Source organism: Olea europaea, chromosome 5, assembly GCF_002742605.1.
Source record: "Olea europaea var. sylvestris chromosome 5, O_europaea_v1, whole genome shotgun sequence".
NCBI classification, from domain to species: Eukaryota; Viridiplantae; Streptophyta; class Magnoliopsida; order Lamiales; family Oleaceae; genus Olea; species Olea europaea.
In genome coordinates, this window is record NC_036241.1 from 15,088,844 (window position 1) to 15,098,609 (window position 9,766).

Sequence of the window (9,766 nt, forward strand, 5' to 3'; positions counted from 1 at the left end):
CACTCGCTCAGTATGGGAAGGCTCAGCGCTCGAGTGGTTATGAAGGGTTTGCAGGCTTGAATAAGACTCGGTGAGGCCTTTACCAAAATTTGGGGCGCCACCAGAAATCAAAATATCAGGGAAAACGGTATCGCCCAAAGATGATAGATTTACTATGGCCCTAACATCCCTTAAGATAGTGGACATGGGACCGAGAGGAAAAACAAAAGTATTATACTCAGAAGACCAAAAACTTAAAGCGATTGGAAAAAGTACTGGGTCAAAAATAGGGGGTTGAAGAGAGATTTCTAACAAATCAGAAATCCTAACATTATCAAAAATTGCCTCAGTAGGACCATGGTCCACAAGGCGAGCATGCCATCTACGAAAAACGACATCAAATTTAGGTCAAGTGCGAATACCTCTTTCGCGAAGTGGCCCCAGCGACAAAGAATGTAGAAACGGAGGGCCCTGAGTACAAGGGAACAGTTGACCGACCGCCGCTTGTTCGATGGCCTCGGCATTGTTGAATGAAGGACCTAGATAGAACTCATTGAGCTCGATACTGGCCGGTGCAAGAAAGTTCGGAGTTACATATGGCCGAGTAAGGAGTTTTTGAAAGTCTTCGAAATTGAAGGAATTACCAGATTGAGATTGAGAAGCAGCCATTAGGGACGAAATAGAGTTTTACAGAGTTACGTAGCAAAGAAGCAAGGAAATGAACAGTAATATTGCAAGAGAGGCGCGAAAAAATGAGGCGTGATTTAGTGGTGCAATGAAATAGCGTATTTGGGGGTTATAAGGGTCTGCAAACGTCGCACCTTTTCAGGCTATGGAAGAAAACAATGATTGATATTCTTGGAAACTTCGAATGTTGCTGGGAAAGACAAAGTGAATATGACAAAAATTAATAATTGGTATTAATTCTGCCATATTGGGGGGTAATTGTTGACACACAAAAAGTTCAGCCCAAGTTGAATAGCTTAAGGAATGAAACCCAATTAGAAAATCCCCAAAATCAAATAGCCCAAAGAACGACCTAGTCGGGCAATGCAGGATAAAGGCCCAAATAAGGAAGCCCATGAACGCGGAAATACCATCGCCCAGGGTTGCAAGTCGCCCAAGATTTGAGCGAATAAATTGCCATGCAGTCGCCCAGAGCTGTGACTCTGCTCTCGTCTAAACATTCAAGTCGCCCAGCATCTTAGCAAATATAAGAAGTTATGGTTATCCAAAAGTGCAGTTAATGAAGCAGTTATTAGGTAGTCCTATCACGTTCCACGATTCAAGGAATTCAATTGAAGACGATTGAACGACAAAAGTAATGGCAGCAGTTAGAGAAGGCAGTTCCATGACAAGTTGGTCACTACAAGGGAAGTGGGCAGTTATAGAGCGATTAAGCAGTTTCTTAAGCGATTGATCACGAAGAAATCATCTAGAGAGTATAAAAGGAAGAAAAGACATAGAGCAAAGGACCCCGAATCAAACACTTTCAAATAGAGAATATGTAACTTTCAATTTCTTAATTTAGATTTAAACACTTCTTTTACAGTAACTCGTGTGCTTGCGCCCCTTGGAGGCATTCTGTTTTTACTTCCCAATTGTAAAGTCATCGCCAATAAAAAATGCCCATTTTTGGGACTTTGTTTCAAGATGTTTGTTCCTTACACAATCGTCTGATCCCTTTTTAATTGTTAGCGATTAACCCGCGCGAAATACGTATAACAACCAGATAACACAAGAAAAGTAAGAGTTGGAATTGAGATTTTTAACCCTTGAACGCGAGGCACAATTGTTCATTTGGTGCTTGAGTTTGGATTCAAATTGGGTTTCGGCTCTTATGTTGAAACCAGGTCCTTCATCGTGCTAGAAGTCTAGAAAGATTAAAGGGTTGACAATGATTAATGATTTTTGAATTAGTCTAATTCGATAAGCCCAATCATCGTTCCTTTTAAATAAGCGTTGCGAATTTCTTTATAGAAGTCTGTAACTTAATAGAACCTCTCTCTCTCTCTTTTTCGGTAGTTGATACTAAAATGTTTCCGTGGATATTAAAATTCTATTTTCTTTTATTATTACGAGGCGATCTAGTGATTTTGACAAACATAAATTGGAAAAGGTGCCTCCAAATACGCCTGGAATTTGGACAAAGGAGCATGTGGAGGCGTGGAAACCAATTGTGGATGCTGTTCGTGGAAGGGTGGCATATTTTTCGTGCAAATTTGGCATGTAGGCCGTGTCTTTTATACTGGTTAGTAAAACTAATTAAGTCCTTTGATCACATATTTTAGAGAATTCGCAAGTTTTCAATCATATATTTTATTAACTTTCATCAAAATTTACTAAATTTTGATTTTAATCCTCACCAAACAAAGGCTAAATCGATATTATTTTACTGATAACAACGTAATATTATTTTTATTATTATTTTTTTTTAGGCTTTCAGCCAAATGGCTAAGATCCAATCTCGTGTGCAAACAAGGCAAGTTCGCCTGGCCATGGAGGAGATTGGTCTCCTCCTAGACGACTTAGGCTCGATGAGATCCCTAGCATTGTTAATGATTTTAGGCTGGCAACTCGTAATGCTATTGAAGCAGGTTAGCATGCAAAGTCTAAAAACTCATTTCCTTCCCACTTATTTTTAACCACACATTCTCTAAATAAAATAATTTTAGATATTACTACATTTGCACATGTTTACGGGTTTTAATAGAGTTGAGATCCATGGAGCATACGGTTACCTAATTGATCAATTTTTGAAGGATCGAGTAAACGATAGAATGGACGAATATGATGGGACCTTAGAAGACTGATGTCGCTTTCCATTGGAAACGGTAAAATCAATGAGCAACGAGATTGAAGCCAAATAGCCAATAGAGTTGTGATCAGACCATTCCATACACTCCTTTAATGGAGTCGGAAGACACAAATTCCGATGGTTTGGCCCTTTACATGGCTAATGTACTGAATAAATTCAACATTCTCTACCTTCATATGATTGAACCAAGGATGCTCGAAGGGGCCGAAAATGAGGCACCTCATAGACTCTTTCCTGTGAGAAAAGCTTTCAAGAAAACTTTTTATTGCTGCCGAAGGCTATAACAGGAGTATGGGCAAAAAAGCCATTGCCGAGAATCATGCAGACTTGATTGCATACGGACGCTGGTTTTTGGCTTATCCGGATTTGCCTAGACGATGTGAATTGGACACCCCTCTTAATAAATACTACAGGAGCACTTTCTATACTCCTCATCCTGTCGTTGGTTACACCGATTATCCATTCCTCGAAGAAGCTTAATTTCTTGTCTCATAATAGACAATTTTTATCATACGTTTATCATTATCAATTCTGTTTGGTCAAATGGCACATAAGCACTTCTTTTTTCTCAAACAGTGATCAAATAGAATCAGAAACCATTAAAAAGGGAGTAAACAGCGTTCACCAGAATTCCATAAAGAGAATTTTGTTAGAAGTCGATTATCTGTTTAAAGTTACTTTCAACATAAAAGGAAATGCAAATAACTACAATTAACTACAACAGTTGCTCTTCTGCTCAATTGGCTGTCCCTTGATTTGAACTGTGTTAGTCGACTTCTTGTTTGCACTTGGCTGGTTACCCATTCTGCAAAATGACTTGTGTCAGATAGAAAAAAACCATTGACAGTAAACTAGTGTTCAGCTTCAAAGATTATGCTAAAAATTAAAAAATCTAGACCAACTATTTATCAAAATTCACCTCAAATATTCCAAGAAAATAGGTGGAAGCAGAAATGAAACCATGCAAACACATAGTTTCCTGATTAGTCGGAATCAAGAGATAAAACATGGAAGGCAACTGAAATTAACCAATATAGGAAACAAATCCTACAAGAAAAATTACTTCCATTTGTGGTAATGAGAAACTAGTTAAGAAGTTCTGTAAATACCATAAAATTCTAAGAGGTTCTGACCTTCAGCACAATAATAGAAAGCATACGTAACAGATACAAAGTTCAAAACATGTCATAAGAGCAATAATAAGTTGATTAGTTGCTTTACTTTTTCTTAATCTCCCCGGCCATAGTTAAGAAAGCCTGCTCTACATTGATAGCATCTTTGGCACTTGTCTCGAGGAAAGGAATCCCAAGCTCGTCTGCAAATGCCTGCAATGAGGTCCAGTGTGAAATATGTGCATGATGAGACTTGGGGTTGAAGAGAGTTAAAAAATCAAGCATTTATAAACTTCATATAATGTTCTACACATTGAATATATTATAAAGTGTTAAAAATGGAAACAAGAATTATGAGAATTTTATATTTGTAGATAACGGCTGAACACAGTTTAGCTTTATATTTTTTTATATAACACATTGGAGCAACTAAAATTAATACCTTTGCTGTTTGTGTGTCCACAACTTTGTTCTCTACTAGATCACATTTGTTCCCCACTAAAAGTTTGCACACATTATCATTTGCATATCGGTCAATCTCATTAAGCCATTGCTTAACATTGTTGAAGCTCTCAATCTCAGTCACATCATACACAATCTGTTGCAAAATAAATGCACGTAAGATTACATATTAAGAAAGAAAAGCGAACAAATGGAAGTATTACAGGCAGGCAACAGTTGTAGCGAAAAATTAATGAAAACAACAGGTTTTTATTCGAGGACAGTGGTTTCCATATATTTCTAAAAGAGAAGCATAAGCATACTGGAGAAACATGGCCCAGTGAATAATTCTCAGATAAGACTCTTTATTTATAAGCTATCAATGTTTATGCAACTAAATTTTGGAGTTAATCAATTGCAGACAATCAAGACTCACTGCAAGGTATCCCAAGCAACCACTGTGAAACTTCTGCTCTAGATTTGTGAGTATGAAACAACTCCATTGACTGAAAAAGGCAAGGACTAGCGGAAAATCTGAACCAGTTGAATGAATATTTCAAGAACTACAAAACAATCCATGTAATGCCAACAATTGTGTCATTTTACAACCAAACAGTATAGTGAATACATCAACAAAAAAGTATGAAATGCATAAAAGTGATAATGTTGTTAAAAATTTGAAAATGAGATTAACACCCGAATAAAAACAATAAAAATAGTGAAAGCACCAGAAATAACATTGTCCGTTATGAGTTAGTCCGTATACCAGAACCTAAAAGGCGTACTGAAAACAAATGAGACACCAGTCATATACATGAAAGACGACAAGTTATAGATGCCCAATAGCAAAAGAATGCATAATGGCATTGGGAGTCCTGAAAGAGGAACTACCATATAAAACAACATTGACCTTCAACAATTCCAATCATCTTATTCAGGCATCAGTTCATAGTTTATTGCTTATTAAGGAGTTTTATTGTGCCCACACCTTCATGCAATAAAAACATCACAAACAAATGCCAGATATATGGTCAAGAAACTTGAGATCAACCACAAGTACATGAACATCTTTCTTACAATGATCCCATGTGCTCCTCGATAGTAACTGCTCGTGATGGTGCGGAAACGCTCCTGGCCTGCAGTATCCCACTAGAAAGACAGAGAACGGAAAATATTGTGTTAACTTAGTTCAATAATAACATTATTCAATACATCTACATGACTGACAATATTTATAATTTAGGATTCGTTGTTCATAAAATTAAAAATAGCTACCTTAGTCAATTGTCATATTTCATCATTACAAAATGAAGCACTGAATTTGGAAAGCATGCATTTACATTATTAATGGAGCTATTTCTCAACTGGTCTAACAAATGAGATCGAAAATACTATATGTACTACGAACGAAGTGTTAACATGGACACAGCAACACTTGGTTTCTCGAACGTGTAAGACAAAAGACGTCGGGAAAATTTCGAGTCTTTGACTAAAATTTTAAAATTATAGATTTCAATATTTTGCCTTTATTTGAATATTTAATTTATTTTACAAGAAAATTAAAAACTTTGAAATTTAGAAAAACATATAAAACTAGAACCGAGGTTCCGTGTGTCATATATTATGATGTGATAAAAATATAAGTAAATTACATCCAGTGATATGGAAAAGGAAGCAAAAACATCCTCAGCATTCACTCTGTGATGACAAAAAGAAGTAAAAGTTCATTCTGGAAAAGTAGGACTCATATAGATGATAAATTACAATTGTAGCTAACCATCGTGACAAGCAAGGGGTGAAATCCTAAACTGTGGCAGGCAGCAGGAGAAAAAGGGTCAGGTAATTGCAAGCTGAAGACAAATAATTCTCCTCTCTTGTATTCATTCCTTTTCTTTTCTTATTTCCTTTTAATAAATGAAGTAACTTTACTCTTTCAAACTTAAATCCAACAACTCGGAATGTAAACCACCTTGGAAAAGCAATCGTGCTTCTCAATATATAGAAACCCATGAACTACTGATGTGTCCCAAAACTACGTTACTGCCTTTGAAATAAATATGGGAGATCTAAACTCAAATTTCTTTTCCACAAGTACAAATACTAGAATATTTTTGCCATTACTCTTGAATTGCCAAAATTTTGCTTCTTCTGAGCGGAGAACTATTTTAAAAAACATTAATATGCTAATGAATCAAACTTGAAACTTCAGCTGACAATGCATCTCATAGGAAGTTAAGTTCGCCACAACAAACAAAGAGCTTAATATTATTCATCTTAAATACAGGAAAGCAGAGAGAATATACATGTTTCTTCAAACAACAAGGGGCTGAGTCAATTTAAAATAATTTATAAACATTTACTCATATAGAAGTCATTTAGTGTAATTAGCTCACAATTTGCAACTTGATTGTCTTCCCATCCAGCTCTATTGTCCTAATTTTCTGCAAAAATTATACTTAATAGTGTTAACGTCCAATAAATATTGTACCAAATAACCTAAAAAATTTAACCAAACATATTACAATATAAGCTACACAAACATATAGAGAAGTCAGGAGTAACTTACGAAATCAACTCCTATGGTGCTAATGTAACTGTCAACGTAGGAATCATCCTGAAATCATCAACCAAATAACAAAATAAACACGGAATAAAAAGTCGAACAAAAATTTCAAATAAAACCCACGATTGAACTGAAAATAATTAGCAACAATGTATTCCAAAGAAAGAGTAATCGAGTCGTAATTTTAAGCAAAGCTGATAATGGAGCTACAATATAATCCGCCAAGTCTTTAGAGTACCCCAAGTCAAATTAAAATTTCACCTATCAGATGAGAAATACAAATGTATCCAAATAAACATTGATAACTATTTTTTCAGAATAATGAAAAAAGAAATAAACAGATCAGTAAAGAGAAGGATATAAGCGACATACAGCGAATCTGAGAAGAAGACAAGATTTGCCGACAGAGGAGTCACCGATTAACAGAAGCTTGAACAAATAATCGCTGCCAAAAAGAAATAAAAAAAACAAAATAATAACAGGAATCTAAGAAAAATATGAACAAGATAGCTGAAAATGAAGTCTGAATTTCCTTACTATTCGTTGCTCATGCTTTCTTCTTTTCTCGTGAAGAAATGGAAAGAGTTTTCGTGTTTCTGTTGAGGCGTAGCTTTTGCGGGAGGGGAATGAAATGGACCGTTTGTTTATGCAATGGAAGCATACTTTAAGGTAAATTTATTCAAAGCTCCCCACACTTTCGTAGGTTTGGCAATCATGTCCTTCACCTTTAATTTGTAGCACCTATATCTCCAACATTTTAAACACTGGCTAGTAGTATGTTCAACTTACTAGAAAGTCTATTTAGGTCCTGTTTATAGGGACTAAAATTTATATTTTAATCTAAATCAAAATTAATAATTAATTTTAACCACATGTTTTAAGAAATTCACAATTTTTCAATCACACATTTATCAACTATTAATAAAAATTTACTAAAAATTTAATGTTAATTTCCAATAAATATGGGTTTAATTGTTAAATAATCATGCAACATACGCATGATTTTCGACTTGAGGATAAAATTCTCTAAAATTAGAAACAAGGATCCCCTAGTTATCTTTTATTTTATTTTTTTAAATTATTTTTCTTAGAACTTATTTTCAACCACAATATTTGGGATCCACAAATTTTATCAACTTTTCCATTATATATTTCATGAATTTTTATTAAAATCTATTAAAAATATATTTTCTATCGAAACCCAAAGGGCTTAATGTGATTTGAACAATCACCATGTCAATTTTCGAATAAAATATTTTACAGACCATTTTATTTTTTCAATCAGAAATTATGTAAGGCCCCGTTTGATTGCATGAAATTTTTCATGAAACTTGAAATTCGAATTCCAACTTTCACTTTTGGCCTGTTTGATTGACAAAATTTTCAAGAGATTTGATTTTTCATGAATTTCTAGGTACAATACTTTAAAACATGATTTTCCACCTTTTATTTTTCTAGAGGTAGGTGGTTTTTGGTTTTTCACCTTTTTTTTTTTTTTTTTTTTTTTTTTTTTTTTTTTTTTTTTTTTTTTGGAATAAAAAAAATTTTTGGATTTGCTGTTTGTTTTTTTTTTTAATTGTTGGCAATGAAACAAATTTTAGGAACAATCGTAAAAGATGATATCCCTGAAATTGACAATTTTCATATAAAATAAAGTCAAACGAACACCAAAATATAGATGATTTTTTATCGCTTTTTTTTCCCTTTTTTTTTTTTTGGTTGGCAATGAAAAGAAATTCTAGGAATATTAGTAGAAGTGGATATCCCTTAAATTGACAATTTTCATGTAAAATAAAGTCAAATGAACACCAAAAAATACTTTTACTTCAACATTTTCCACTTGGAAAATTATACCAATCAAACACAATAATTTACAATTATCAGGAAAACAATTTCTAGGTAATTCAATTCCATGGAATTCATTTTCTTTCCACCCAAATTTCATTTTCTTAATCAAACAGATCCTAAATGTCGTTTAAATTAGAATAGCACATGTACAATATTAAAAGGTTGAGAACATGAGTGTATAAATGACTGAATATAGAAGTAACTATCACACTTGTGAAATTTTGAGGACTTCTAGAGAAAGTTACCCTATAATGCTTTCTCAAGTTTCAACTTCATTTTCAACCTACAATTTCTCTTTCACGTTGAAAAAATTCTCCATGAATCACCGAAGACAAAAGCATACGAGGACAAAAGTAATAATTTTTTATTTTTTTTTAAATCACAAGGACAAAAGTAAGAGAAAATGATTAAAGAAGAATAAAGTGACCAGAATCTCACTTTCTTAGTTACTTAACTCCAATTATTCGTGACTAGTTGATTGTATTCCTTCTTTCATCTTTCGGTGATAAAGTATAGGATTTTTTATTTAACCCCTATTTGATTCGGATTAAAATATAATTTTAATTTAAGTCAAACTCAAACAATTACTATTAAAAATATTTTTCAGGAGCCCCACAACTTTTAAACCACACATTTTAAAAACTTCTATCAAAATCTATTAAAAATTTAATTTTAATCCACACCAGACACGTTTATTCCTCCTTCCTTGACTCAGAATGGCATGGACATGATTTGTGTCAATCTAGTGTCGTAAACAATATACATAAGCTAGCATAAATATTTGTTTGGTGGAAATTAAAATCAAAATTTTAATTAAAGTAAAAATCAATTTCATGAGATCCACATCCTTTTAACTACATATTTCATCTCTTTTATCAAAATTTATTAAAAAACTAATATAATCCCCACCAAACAAGGCATTTAATCATTTGAATATAAGAACATTTACATAAGCCCTTCAAGCTCTTTTATTATCTAAAACTATCCAAGTGTCTTTTATTTTCA

At 33.6% G+C, this 9,766-nt stretch overlaps 1 protein-coding gene and 1 pseudogene across 1 annotated transcript; one reads left to right on the forward strand and one right to left on the reverse strand.

Moving 5' to 3' along the window:
• Nucleotides 1–575: 575 nt before the first annotated feature.
• On the forward strand, nt 576–3,277 carry LOC111394294 (annotated as a pseudogene).
• A 99-nt stretch (nt 3,278–3,376) lies between these two features.
• LOC111394802 (ras-related protein RABD1-like) lies at nt 3,377–7,558 on the reverse strand. The gene is made up of 8 exons (XM_023020800.1): nt 7,451–7,558; nt 7,286–7,358; nt 6,917–6,964; nt 6,744–6,791; nt 5,428–5,499; nt 4,352–4,507; nt 4,019–4,122; nt 3,377–3,602 (listed from the first exon to the last, which is right to left on the reverse strand). Exons 1-8 carry the CDS (start codon nt 7,462–7,464, stop codon nt 3,509–3,511), a joined length of 609 nt encoding a protein of 202 aa, XP_022876568.1. The 5' UTR covers nt 7,465–7,558; the 3' UTR covers nt 3,377–3,508.
• Nucleotides 7,559–9,766: the final 2,208 nt, after the last annotated feature.

Bases quoted from the DNA above. Each gene is read 5' to 3' on its own strand.
- LOC111394802 (XM_023020800.1), bottom strand. The intron at 5,500-6,743 runs GTGAGCTAATTA...CTGTCTTTCTAG, and splicing joins AGACAATCAAGTTGCAAATT to TGGGATACTGCAGGCCAGGA. The intron at 3,603-4,018 runs GTAAAGCAACTA...GTCATTTTGCAG, and splicing joins GCCGGGGAGATTAAGAAAAA to AATGGGTAACCAGCCAAGTG.